This window comes from Lampetra fluviatilis, chromosome 56 (genome assembly GCF_964198595.1).
Source record: "Lampetra fluviatilis chromosome 56, kcLamFluv1.1, whole genome shotgun sequence".
NCBI classification, from domain to species: Eukaryota; Metazoa; Chordata; class Hyperoartia; order Petromyzontiformes; family Petromyzontidae; genus Lampetra; species Lampetra fluviatilis.
In genome coordinates, this window is record NC_136330.1 from 8,814,728 (window position 1) to 8,829,556 (window position 14,829).

Below are 14,829 nucleotides of genomic sequence, written 5' to 3' on the forward strand. Positions count from 1 at the left end.
ACATCTACAGCATAGAATAGCCCACGTGTTGTTGTGTTTGAGGGGTTAAAACCGTCCGTAGCTGTTTCAGTCGGGAGAAAGAAGGGGGGCACAGTCGGATCTTGCACCCCCACCCCCCTCAAAGAAGAGCTTTACAGATCTTCAGATTTTCTCCGGCAGGATAAATAAATAATGTCATTCCTTGCGAGGTGCCATTTCGATTCGATCTTTTGAGAATCGACGCTGTGTTATGGAATCGACTCCATTACGTACTCGCACCCAGAAACTAGAGAATCTATTTTAAAAACGATTCCCTAATTTGCGATTTAGGAAATCGATTCTCGTGGAGATCGACTCTCCGCGCACCAGGCCTCGAGCAGGAGGAAGGAGGCGATGGCGGAGCGCGGTGAGCTGTGGCTCGTGGCGGCCGCGGTCGTCTTCGCGATCGTCACCTACCGGGACCTGCAGGGCCCGGGGCGCCCCGCGGGAGACGCCGCGGGAGACGCCGCCGCCGCCACCGCGAGGCCCCGCAGCCCCGCGCTGCACGGACGCGGCCCCACGGTCTCCTTCCAGTACTGGTGAGGGCGGTGGTCAACAACAACATCAACAACAGCATCGTCGCCTCCACCATCGTCACCATCAACCACGATCACCACTACCACCACCATCGCCACGACCATCACCATAATCATCATCATCATCGCCACCATCAACCACCACCATCACTACCACCATCATCAACCACGACCATAATCATCATCATCGCTACCATCAACCACGATCACCACTACCACCACCATCGCCACGACCATCACCATAATCATCATCATCGCCACCATCAACCACCACCATCACTACCACCATCACTACCACCATCATCAACCACGACCATAATCATCATCATCGCTACCATCAACCACGACCATCACTACCACCACCATCGCCACGACCATCACCACTACCGTAATCACCATCACCGTAATCATCACCACTACCACCGTAATCACCATCACTACCACCATAATCACCATCACTACCACCGTAATCATCACTACCACCGTAATCATCACTACCACCGTAATCATCACTACCACCGTAATCATCACTACCACCGTAATCATCACCACCACCACCACCGTAATCATCATCACTACCACCGTAATCATCATCACTACCACCGTAATCATCACCACCGTAATCATCACCACCACCGTAATCATCATCACCACCACCGTAATCATCACCACCACCACCGTAATCATCACCACCGTAATCATCATCACCACCACCGTAATCATCATCACCACCACCGTAATCATCACCACCACCACCGTAATCATCATCACCACCACCGTAATCATCACCACCACTGTAATCACCACCACCACCGTAATCATCATCACTACCACCGTAATCATCACCACCACCACCGTAATCATCATCACCACCGTAATCATCATCACTGCCACCGTAATCATCACCACCACCGTAATCATCATCACCACCGTAATCATCACCACCACCACCGTAATCATCACCACCACCGTAATCATCACCACCGTAATCATCATCACTGCCACCGTAATCACCACCACCACCGTAATCATCATCACCACCGTAATCATCACCACCACCACCGTAATCATCACCACCACCGTAATCATCACCACCACTGTAATCACCACCACCACCGTAATCATCATCACTACCACCGTAATCATCATCACCACCACCGTAATCATCACCACCACCGTAATCATCACCACCACCACCGTAATCATCATCACCACCACCGTAATCATCACCACCACTGTAATCACCACCACCACCGTAATCATCATCACTACCACCGTAATCATCACCACCACCACTGTAATCATCACCACCACCGTAATCATCACTACCACCGTAATCATCATCGTCACCACCACCGTAATCATCACCACCACCACCACCGTAATCATCACCACCACCGTAATCATCATCATCACCACCACCGTAATCATCACCACCACCACCGTAATCATCACCACCACCGTAATCATCATCGTCACCACCACCGTAATCATCACCACCACCGTAATCATCATCATCACCACCACCGTAATCATCACCACCACCACCGTAATCATCACCACCACCGTAATCATCATCGTCACCACCACCGTAATCATCACCACCACCGTAATCATCACTACCACCGTAATCATTATCACTACCGTAATCATCACCACCACCGTAATCATCACTACCACCGTAACCATCATCACCACCGTAATCATCATCATCACCACCGTAATCATCACCACCGTAATCATCACCACCACCGTAATCATCACCACCACCACCGTAATCATCATCACCACCACCGTAATCATCATCACCACCACCGTAATCATCATCACCACCACCGTAATCATCATCATCACCACCACCGTAATCATCATCACCACCACCGTAATCATCATCACCACCACCGTAATCATCATCACCACCACCGTAATCATCATCACCACCACCGTAATCATCATCACCACCACCGTAATCATCATCACCACCACCGTAATCATCATCACCACCACCGTAACCATCACCACCACCGTAATCATTATCACTGCCACAGTAATCATCATCACCACCACCGTAACCATCATCACCACCGTAATCATCATCACTGCCACAGTAATCATCATCACCGCCACAGTAATCATCATCACCACCACCATAATCATCATCACCACCGTAATCATCATCACCACCACCATAATCATCATCACCACCGTAATCATCACCACCACAGTAATCATCATCACTACCACCGTAATCATCACTACCACCGTAATCATCATCACTACCACCGTAATCATCACCACCACCACCGTAATCATCATCACCACCAGCGTAATCATCATCACTGCCACAGTAATCATCATCACCACCACCACCACCGTAATCATCATCATCACCACCACCACCGTAATCATCATCACCATCACCGTAATCATCACCACCATAATCATCACCACCACCACCGTAATCATCACCACCACCGTAATCATCATCTCTACCACCGTAATCACCATCAACACCTTAACACAGCAACATCATCACTCGCATCCTTGCCATTTGTAACAGCAGCATATTTATGATCACAAGAAGCTTTCTCCTGATGTCCGTGTCTCCGTCTCCCGCATGTTTCCCCTCGTGTCCCCGTGTTTTCCCGCGTGTCTCCTCCACGTGTCCCTGTGTCTCCGAGTGTCTCCCCGTGTTCCCAACTGGGTGTCCCCGCGTGTCCCCGTATCCCGTGTCTTCCCGCGTGTCTCCTCCACGTGTCCCTTTGTGTCTCCGTGTGTCTCCCCGCGTGTCTCTGTGTGTCTCCCCGTGTTCCCAATTGTGTGTCCCCGCGTCTCCCCATGTCTCCCCGCGTGTTTCCAGCATCTCGTGAGGGTACCGCCGCCTGTACGAGGAGTTCGCCCAGGCACTGCAGGAGCGGTACCCGGGCGTGCAGGTGGAGGGAGAGAACTTCCCACCACCTGCCCTGTACAGGTGAGGTGACACACACACACACAGGTGAGACACAGGTGACACACAGTGACACACACAGTGACACACACAGTGACACACACACAGTGACACACACACACACAGTGACACACACACACAGTGACACACACACACACAGTGACACACACACACAGTGACACACACACAGTGACACACACACACAGGTGACACACACACAGGTGACACACACACAGGTGACACACACACAGGTGACACACACACACAGTGACACACACACACAGTGACACACAGTGACACACACACACAGTGACACACACATACACATTGACACACACACAGGTGACACACACACAGGTGACACACACACAGTGACACACACACAGGTGAGGTGACACACACACAGTGACACACACACACAGTGACACACACACACACAGTGACACACACACACAGTGACACACACACAGTGACACACACATACACATTGACACACACAGGTGACACACACACAGTGACACACACACAGGTGAGGTGACACACACACACAGTGACACACACACAGTGACACACAGTGACATACACACACACAGGTGAGGTGAGGTCCCACACAGAAACACACAAATATACAGGTGAGGTGACATTGGATGGCAGATATCAGTGGCATTGGTTGTGTGTGTGGCCACTGGATGGTACAGTGAGGAGCACAGGTCATGAATCGGCCAGTCAGCCAACCCACGGCACCCGAGTCTGTCCCATGGCCTCCTGCCAGCGAGCCTTCAACACTTCACGTGGCCTCAAAGTGCACCTAGCCTGGCACAAGCGCCATGGTGACGCCACCATGGCGCTTGTGGTTGCGCAGGGCTGACAAAGGCGGCGTGCCGCTGGCCACCCACCCCACCCCCCCTCGCGGAGCCGTGCCGGCCTTGATAGGCGCTCGCTAACGACACATGCCCCGGCAGTCCCATTAAAAGGCTACACGGGGGACCTTTGTGTGTGTGTCTATGTGCGTGTGTGTGTCTTGTCTGTGTGTCTTTGTGTCTGTGTGCGTGTCTGTGTGTGTCTTTGTGTCTGCGTGCGTGTCTGTGTGCGTGTCTGTGTGTGTCTGTGTGCGTGTCCCAGGCACTCTGCGTCACTGCTCTCCGTGCTGAAGCTGCTGGCGATCGGCGCGGTGCTGAGCGGAACCGACCCCTTCCCCTTCCTCGGCGTCGCCACACCCGGCGTGTGGCACTGGGCCCGCGGCAACAAGGTGCGGCCCACCCACCTCGCCGCACTCACCACACTCTGCACACTCACCACACCCGCACCGATCACCCTCACCACACACTGCACACTCACCACACCCGCACCGATCCCCCTCACCACACTCACCACACTCACCACACCCGCACCGATCCCCCTCACCACACCCGCACCGATCACCCTCACCACACTCACCACACTCTCCACACCCGCACCGATCACCCTCACCACACTCACCACACCCGCACCGATCACCCTCACCACACTCACCACACCCGCACCGATCACCCTCACCACACTCACCACACTCACCACACCCGCACCGATCACCCGCACCACACTCACCACACTCACCACACCCGCACCGATCCCCCTCTTTACACTCGCACCGACCCCGCTGTGACCGTCCCATCACTTGACTAGCATCCAGTAGTGCGGTGCGGGTATGACGCGGTGCGTAAACACCCTTTCCGGGGAGAGGAAGGCGGCCCGGCTGGGCTTGGTGCCGGCCACACCGCCCCCTCGTGCTGCGCCATAATGGTGCTCGCCGAGTCACCGGAGGAGAACGTTGGGATGTGGGAGTGCTTGTGACGGCCGCTGGGTGACGGGCGCGCGGTGAGGATGCGCGGTGAGGGCGCGCGGTGAGGATGCGCGGTGAGGGCGCGCGGTGAGGATTGTGGTGAGGGCGTGCGGTGAGGATTGTGGTGAGGGCGTGCGGTGAGGATTGTGGTGAGGGCGTGCTGTGTGTGTGTGTGCTGTGTGTGCACCGTACAGGTGTACGCGTGCCTCATGATCTTCTTCCTCAGTAACCTGGTGGAGTCGCAGCTCATGTCCACCGGCGCCTTCGAGGTGTTCTACAGCGGTGAGACGGCACACGCGCCACCACCGCACGTCCAATGCCTGTGTGGTGTCTGTACATACACGTGGGTGGATACACGTGTGCGTTCACGTGTGGGAGTGTACATGTGTGTGCGTTCGCGTGTGGGAGTGTACATGTGTGTGCGTACACGTGTGGGAGTGTACATGTGTGTGCGTACACGTGTGGGAGTGTACATGTGTGTGCGTATATGTGTGGGAGTGTACATGTGTGCGTACACGTGTGTGCGTGCATGTACGTTTGTGTGTCGTGCAGCGGTTGGTGCTGCGCTACGAGCACGGTGACCCGAGTTTGATTCCTGCTCTTGGCCAACACCAGTGACGATTATTTGAACCGGTCCAGGGCCTCCCCGACGTCGACTAAGCCTCAAATGAGTACCTGGCGTGGCATATAAACATCGCCACGAGGGAGACAAAGGCGGCCGGGCGTGGTGTTGGCCACCCACCCACCCCCTCTTGTGCGTTACTGGCCTTCATAGGTGCTCGCTAACAGCACTTGCCCCAACAGTCTGTTCAGGCTATTAATGGGGGGGGGGGGTCTTTGTCTTTGTAGACGTCCCCGTGTGGTCCAAGCTGCAGTCCGGGCGTCCTCCGTCGCTCCCCGAGCTCATGCAAGCGCTCGACAACCACATCCACATGGCGACCGCCGGGGGCTCCGCCCCCCACATTCCCTAGACACACACGCGCTCACTCGCACTCTCACACACACGCACGCACTTGTACGCAAGCGCGCACACACACACGCGCGTGTGCACAGCTGTGAGGGCGCGAGGCAGAGACCTTTGACGGCCGTCACACAAACCGGTCACAGCCGCTCGTGACGGCCTGAACCTCCCCTGCTTTGCGCTCGCGCCACGCACACAGCGCGTACAAACCACACATACACACCACGCGCACACACCACGCGCACACACCACGTACAAACCACGCGCACACACCACGCGCACACACCACGTACAAACCACACATACACACCACGCGCACACACCACGTGCACACAGCGCGTACAAACCACACATACACACCACGTGCACACACCACGTGCACACACCACGTACAAACCACACATACACACCACGTGCACACACCACGTACAAACCACGCATACACACCACGTGCACACAGCGCGTACAAACCACACATACACACCACGCGCACACACCACGTGCACACACCACGTACAAACCACACATACACACCACGTGCACACACCACGTGCACACACCACGTACAAACCACACATACACACCACGTGCACACACCACGTACAAACCACACATACACACCACGCGCACACACCACGTGCACACACCACGTACAAACCACACATACACACCACGTGCACACACCACGTACAAACCACGCATACACACCACGTGCACACAGCGCGTACAAACCACACATACACACCATATGTACACGTGTACACACGGCAAGTCCATACCATGCACACCGAACCTACACCATGTATACACACCTACACCACGTATACACACCTACACCACGAGGTTAGGCACGACCCCCCTCCTCCCCCACCCCGCCCCCCCTCCTCCCCCACCCCGCCCCCCATCCATTCAAACGTCCCCCACGCCCCCCGCCCCCGGATTCCGTGCCGCGATTCGATGTAAAAATGGTTTTGCTGTCGTTGTTGCCGTCTCATTCTCATATCCCTTGCCCGCGACTCGCGTTACCCATCTCATCCCCCCCCCCCCATCATCCGTCATACCGGTCGGCACACGTGGCGCTGTCCGTGCGCTGTCCGTGCGCTGTCCGTGCGCTGTCCGTGCGCTGTCCGTGCGCTGTCCGTGCGCTGTCCGTGCGCTGTCCGTGCGCTGTCCGTGCGCTGTCCGTGCGCTGTCTGTGAACTCACGGTCTGAATAAATCGTGAGCAATTCTCAGGCTGGCTCGATGTGTTTTGCCGCGGGCGGGCGAGGCTGAACTATAAACTATTTTATTTTACCAATGATAACGAAGTGGCTTGTGTGGAATTTAACAGCGGCCAAATACTCTGAACGCACGTCGATTATAAATGTGGAGGGAAAAACTGGAGGACTTGAGAGGAAAATCCACGTGACCACAAGGTGAACATGCAAACTCCAAAAATTCCAGAAGGCATCAGGGTTGGGATCGAACTCGCAACCTCTTGTGTACCAGGCGAGGTAGTTAACATCTCGCCACGTTGGTAGCGGCGTCGGTACCAAGTTTATTTGTTACACGGACGATGGTGCCGTTTAGCCGGCCGCCAGGTCGATTTTCCACCGGAGATCCGCGATGCAGTGAATGCCGCAGCAGCAACAGGAGCAGCAGCAGCAACAGGAGCAGCAGCAGCAGAAGAAAGACAAAACATCGCGGAGAGCGAGTACAGCAGGGATATCGCACAAGTTCAAACGGGGGGGTGTTGTTCACTGTCGCAGGAGGAATCTGAACTTTACAACAAACGGTACAGAAGTCTGATAGTGGTGCAAAGTGCACGGTAAACATCCAAACACATTCAAATACAACTCAACCATCCCCATCATACCATGCGAAGCCCACTGGAGCTATTAGCTTCTTATTTGTCAGAAGCGACCTGGCTATCACAAAGTGGCCCATCGCTTGAACATTTAAAGCAGCAACATAATCGAGAACATCTCAGTCGATGAAGTTCTGGCGTGGCTGCAGTCGGCGTCTCGGGCACCGCCGCCCGTGAGGCCCCCGCCGCCCCGGTGAAGGCCGGGCCACGGGTCGCCGCACGACGCACCCCTGGCGTCCGGAGCAATGACCTCGACGCGTCTCGAGGCAATTAGCCCTCCGTGCCACGTCTCTTCTCGGATCGGGAGCCACAACATTTGTTTATACTGCAGCAGGAATCCGATGAGCTATGAAGCGCTTTTTTCCCCCACAGATGTCCAGTAGCGTTGGTTTAAGAACGTTGTATTAACTACAGGCGCTACACAGACACACGAGAGGGAAGGTGCAGGAGAGCCCACTGAGGTCTCGAGTTGTTCTCCAGACTCGACGTGGCCACGACAGCTCAACGAAGTGGCTCGTGTGGAAATGTGCAGCAGCAGCAGCACAGTCATCTGAACGCGTTATTCTAAACGTGGAGGCAAAAACTGGAGGACGCAGAGAAAAATCTCCACGACCACCACGGTGGGAGAGACACGCAAACCCCTAAGGGGCCGTCCATAAATGACGTCACGCGATTTTGGACGATTTTTGACCCCACCCCCCTCGTCACACGGCGTCACAATAAGTCAGACCCCCCTTCAAATACGCACTATAAACTAGTGCGTATTTAATGTGGCGCTGCACTGTTGTTGAAGAAGTGTTGTTATAACAATTCTAGATTTATTTTAAGTTGCGCATTTTGATGTGACATCACATTTCTCAAACCCCCCCCCCTCGTCATATCGTCTCGTCACATCGTCACAAATGCCTGACCCCCCCCCCCCCCCCTAGGTGCGTGACGTCATTTATGGACGGCCCCTAATAAAAAAAGCACCTTGTACACGTCCCATAAGCCACGAGGCATGATCCCAACAAACAGCTGCTGGGTTCTGGGTCTCAGACTCTGGGACGCCTCAATCTCCATCAGAGCAGGGCGCGTGTCGCCGATGGGGACACTGACAAGTTGATAGGCAGAGGGACTCCTTCCTCTCTCCCTGAGCCCTGGGGGCCGCCCATAAATGACGTCACGCACCTAGGGGGGGGGGGGGGTTAGACATTTGTGACGATGTGTGATGGGGGGGGGGGTTGAGAAATGTGACGTCACATCAAAATGCGCAACTTTGAATAAATATAGACAACACGTTATACTGGTAGGAACGAAGTGAACCAGCCTACAATAGATTATATTGTCCGTCCGTCCGATGTCCGATTAGGTGTAGCAACATCGCCCCCTACTGCAAACACTTGGCAGGACCCTACAAAAACCTTTAGACTCAGTGAGGCTTTCCTGGCTAAAAAAGTGTAACATTCCCTTATAATTCCCTCAGATAGCTTTTAATTAAAACATTTAAATTAATGAGGCTTTCCTGGCTAACCAAGTGTAACATTCCCTTATAATTCCCTGAGATAGCTTTTAATTAAAACTTTTAAATTAAAATTAAACTCACAGCAGCCTAAAGCCTACAGCTAGGCCTAAAGCCTAGAACTAGGCCTCAAACTCTCCCTTCGTATCGTACCCCCGCGTGTGTGCAAGGGAGTTAATGTTTAACAATGTTACATTCCCTGACGTTTTTAAATAGAAACATTTAAATGTAAAGCTTTTACATAAATCATAAAAACATTCAAATTAAAAATTAACTCACAGCGGCCTAAAGCCTACAGCTAGGCCTAAAGCCTAGAACTAGGCCTCAAACTCTCCCTTCGTATCGTACCCCCGCGTGTGTGAAAGGGAGTTAATGTTTAACAATGTTACATTCCCTGATGTTTTTAAATAGAAACATTTACATTTAAAGCTTTTAAATAAATAATTAAAACATTTAAATTTAAAATTAACTCACAGCGGCCTAAAGCCTACATCTAGGCCTAAAGCCTAGAACTAGGCCTCAAACTCTCCCTTCGTATCGTCCGATTAGATGTAGCAACATCGCCCCCTACTGCAAACACTTGGCAGGACCCTACAAAAACCTTTAGATTCAGTGGGGCTTTCCTGGCTAAACAAGTGTAATAATACATTGTTTATATTCTTTGGTTATACTGGTAGGAACGAAGTGAACCAGCCTACAATAGATTATATCGTCCGTCCGTCCGATGTCCGATTAGGTGTAGCAACATCGCCCCCTACTGCAAACACTTGGCATGACCCTACAAAAACCTTTAGACTCAGTGAGGCTTTCCTGGCCAAACAAGTATAACATTCCCTTATAATTCCCTCAGATAGCTTTTAATTAAAACATTTAAATTAATGAGGCTTTCCTGGCTAAACAAGTGTAACATTCCCTTATAATTCCCTGAGATAGCTTTTAATTAAAACTTTTAAATTAAAATTAAACTCACAGCGGCCTAAAGCCTACAGCTAGGCCTAAAGCCTAGAACTAGTCCTCAAACTCTCCCTTCGTATCGTACCCCCGCGTGTGTGCAAGGGAGTTAATGTTTTACAATGTTACATTCCCTGAGGCTTTTAAATAGAAACATTTAAATGTAAAGCTTTTACATAAATCATAAAAACATTCAAATTAAAAATTAACTCACAGCGGCCTAAAACCTACAGCTAGGCCTAAAGCCTAGAACTAGTCCTCAAACTCTCCCTTCGTATCGTACCCCCGCGTGTGTGCAAGGGAGTTAATGTTTTACAATGTTACATTCCCTGAGGTTTTTTAAATAGAAACATTTAAATGTAAAGCTTTTACATAAATTATAAAAACATTCAAATAAAAATTAACTCACAGCGGCCTAAAACCTACAGCTAGGCCTAAAGCCTAGAACTAGGCCTCAAACTCTCCCTTCGTATCGTACCCCCGCGTGTGTGAACGGGAGTTAATGTTTAACAATGTTACATTCCCTGATGTTTTTAAATAGAAACATTTACATTTAAAGCTTTTACATAAATAATTAAAACATTTAAATTTAAAATTAACTCACAGCGGCCTAAAGCCTACAGCTAGGCCTAAAGCCTAGAACTAGGCCTCAAACTCTCCCTTCGTATCGTCCGATTCTGTGTAGCAACATCGCCCCCTACTGCAAACACTTGGCAGGACCCTACAAAAACCTACAGTGGGGCTTTCCTGGCTAAACAAGCGTAATAATACATTATGTTTATATTCTTTGGTTATTCGTTCCTACCAGCCCACCCCGCAGGGTCCTGTTACTTAATTAAATAGACTTTTTAATAAATGTTTTCTCCTACAACATCAGAGTGCAGCGCCACATTAAGTACGCACTACAATGACAATAGTTTAAAGCGATTTGAAGCATGTTTTATTTGGGGGTGGGGGGGTCAGAGCTTTGTGACGTCACAATTAAGGGGGGGGGTCTGACTTTTTGTGACGTCGTGTGACGAAGGGGGGAGGGGATCAGAAATCAGCCAAAATCGCGTGACGTCATTTATGGACGGCCCCCTGGGTCCTCTTCTTGGTTCTTTCGGTAAAGTCACGTAGAAGGGAAAATAATTCTCACGACGTTTCGGCCACAACGCAAGCAGCCGTCCTCAGGTGAAGAACAGGTCTGTCGGAAAGACAGCGTCTGAATGGGCACCACCAAGCTTGGCAGCGTATATTTAAGCTGGGTTGGAGGGGGGAAGGGGCGCCTGGACAAAGGAATGTGCATATTACCTTAGAGTCGCGGCATCTCTTCAGAAAGGGTCTTGTTGAGGCACTGAACGTGGCTCGTGCTGAAGTGATGATGGCGCTCCGAGATGGAGGCCGTGGCTGACGGGACGGTGACAACAAACACAACACCTTGACGAGGGGCCGTGGGATAGCGCGTGACGTCACGACGAGCCCCCAACCGCGTGACGTCACGACGAGCCCCCACGCTCGTGACGTCACGACTGTTTACTCCGATGGGGAAGTGGCGTCACGGCGTACCTCACGCGCGACCCAACGTCGTGACGTCACGCCACGGAAACGTGCGGTGCGTGCTGACGTCACCGCGCGGCGTGACACCGATCAACGAAAATTTTGTCTAACCACGCCTCCCCCCCCATGGCGGCCAATTGGCACGCGTGTTGGTGGCGCGCGAGCTCGGCTCGGCCAATGGGAGAGCGCGATGGGGGCGGGGCCCAGGCCAGTGGCAAGCAACAGCGGAGAAGACGACGGTGGACTACGTCGCGAGTGTGCGAGGTGAGAGCGTGGGGAGAGTGAAGAGAGCGTAGGGGAGAGTGTGGGGGAGAGCGTGGGGGAGAGTGTGGGGGAGAGCGAGCAGAGCGCGGACGGAGGGGAGAGCGGCGATCGAGGTGAGGGCGAGCAGGGAGAATGTGATGTGTGGTAATGCGAGGTGTTGATGGGAGAGGTGCGCGTGTTGAGTGGTGAAAGTGTTGGTGAGGGGAGATGCGAGGGTGGTGGAGTATGGCGAGGGAGGGTGCGTGGTGAGGTAGAGGTGAGTGAGAGCTTCGTGTTGAGTGTGGTGGGGTGAGCTGTGTGTGTGTGTGCACTTGGCCTGGCACAAGCGTCGTGGTGACGTCACCGCCACTTAGTGGCGAATGGGGGTTGTTGTTGTGTTGTTGTATCTGTGTTGTGTGTGTATCTGTGTGTGTATCTGTGTGTGTGTGTGTTGTGTGTGTATCTGTGTGTGTGTATCTGTGTGTCTGTATCTGTGTGTGTGTGTTGTTTGTGTATCTGTATCTGTGTGTGTGTGTTGTTTGTGTATCTGTATCTGTGTGTGTGTGTTGTTTGTGTATCTGTGTGTGTGTATCTGTGTGTATCTGTGTGTGGGGAGCGGTAGTGTAGCGGTTAGCGCGCTGCGCTATGAACCTGGCGACCCGGGTTCGATTCCCGCTCACGGCTAACACCAGTGACGATTATCTGAACCGGTCCTGGGCCTCCCCTAGGTCGACTCAGCCTTAAATGAGTACCTTGTGCGGTGTGTAAACATCGCCACTGGGGAGACAAAGGCGGTAGCGGGCGTGGTGCTGGCCACCCACCCCCTCGTGTACCGTTCCGGCCTTCATAGGTGCTCGCTAACAGCACTTGCCCCTACAGTCTGTTAAGGCTATACGGGGGATCTTTATCTGTGTGTGTGTGTTGTTTGTGTATCTGTGTTGTGTGTGTATCTGTGTGTGTGTATCTGTGTGTGTGTGTTGTTTGTGTATCTGTGTTGTGTGTGTATCTGTGTTGTGTGTGTATCTGTGTGTGTGTATCTGTGTGTGTGTGTGTGTTGTTTGTGTATCTGTGTTGTGTGTGTATCTGTGTGTGTGTATCTGTGTGTGTGTGTGTTGTTTGTGTATCTGTGTGTGTGTATCTGTGTGTGTGTGTTGTTTGTGTATCTGTGTGTGTGTATCTGTGTGTGTGTGTTGTTTGTGTATCTGTGTGTGTGTATCTGTGTGTTGTTTGTGTATCTGTGTTTGTGTATCTGTGTTGTGTGTGTATCTGTGTTGTGTGTGTATCTGTGTTGTGTGTGTATCTGTGTGTGTGTTGTGTGTGTATCTGTGTGTGTGTGTTGTTTGTGTATCTGTGTGTGTGTGTATCTGTGTTGTGTGTGTATCTGTGTGTGTGTGTATCTGTGTGTGTATCTGTGTTGTGTGTGTATCTGTGTGTGTGTGTGTTGTGTGTGTATCTGTGTTGTGTGTGTATCTGTGTTGTGTGTGTATCTGTGTGTGTGTGTGTTGTGTGTGTATCTGTGTTGTGTGTGTATCTGTGTGTGTGTATCTCTGTGTTGTGTGTGTATCTGTGTGTGTGTATCTGTGTGTGTGTATCTGTGTGTGTGTATCTGTGTGTGTATCTGTGTTGTGTGTGTATCTGTGTTGTGTGTGTATCTGTGTGTGTGTATCTGTGTGTTGTTTGTGTATCTGTGTTGTGTGTGTATCTGTGTGTGTGTTGTGTGTGTGTATCTGTGTGTGTGTGTGTTGTTTGTGTATCTGTGTGTGTGTGTGTTGTGTGTGTATCTGTGTGTGTGTGTGTTGTGTGTGTATCTGTGTTGTGTGTGTATCTGTGTTGTGTGTGTATCTGTGTTGTGTGTGTATCTGTGTTGTGTGTGTATCTGTGTGTGTGTGTATCTGTGTGTGTGTGTGTTGTGTGTGTATCTGTGTTGTGTGTGTATCTGTGTTGTGTGTGTGTTGTGTGTGTATCTGTGTGTGTGTGTGTTGTGTGTGTATCTGTGTTGTGTGTATCTGTGTGTGTGTATCTGTGTGTGTGTGTGTTGTGTGTGTATCTGTGTTGTGTGTGTATCTGTGTTGTGTGTGTATCTGTGTGTGTGTGTGTATCTGTGTGTGTGTGTGTTGTGTGTGTATCTGTGTGTGTGTATCTGTGTGTGTGTATCTGTGTGTGTATCTGTGTGTGTGTGTATCTGTGTGTTGTTTGTGTTGCTATCTACCACGCCCTATCCCACTGCTGGATGAATGCGGCCCCCTCCCTGCTGCTTCGCCTTCCCAGCAGCCAACGCCGATGGGGGCGCTCGGGGCTCTGGGTGTCTTTGACCATACTTCACCATTCGGGTTCCCATATCCAGTGGCATCGCTCAGAGTCGTGTGCGTGCAGTGCTCCGTGTATATTGTGTGGTAGTGTGTCTTGTGCAGTGTGTATGTGTCATGTACAGGGGTGTGTTATGTGTACAGTGTGTTTAATGTGT

The 14,829-nt window shown here is 51.8% G+C and overlaps 1 protein-coding gene and 1 pseudogene across 2 annotated transcripts in view; both read left to right on the plus strand.

The window, feature by feature from the left end:
• The first annotated feature begins 267 nt into the window (after nt 1–267).
• Nucleotides 268–7,517, plus strand: LOC144950175 (thioredoxin reductase-like selenoprotein T; annotated as a pseudogene). The gene is made up of 5 exons (XR_013640351.1): nt 268–557; nt 3,415–3,525; nt 4,624–4,750; nt 5,518–5,605; nt 6,173–7,517. The product of XR_013640351.1 is annotated as a thioredoxin reductase-like selenoprotein T (transcript).
• A 4,790-nt stretch (nt 7,518–12,307) lies between these two features.
• Nucleotides 12,308–14,829, plus strand: part of SAP130 (Sin3A associated protein 130) — a 68,580-nt gene continuing 66,058 nt past the window's right edge. Inside the window, 1 exon segment of the mRNA XM_078880249.1 lies at nt 12,308–12,386. Within this exon segment, the coding sequence (XP_078736375.1) occupies nt 12,313–12,386 (74 nt within the window). The 5' untranslated portion in view covers nt 12,308–12,312.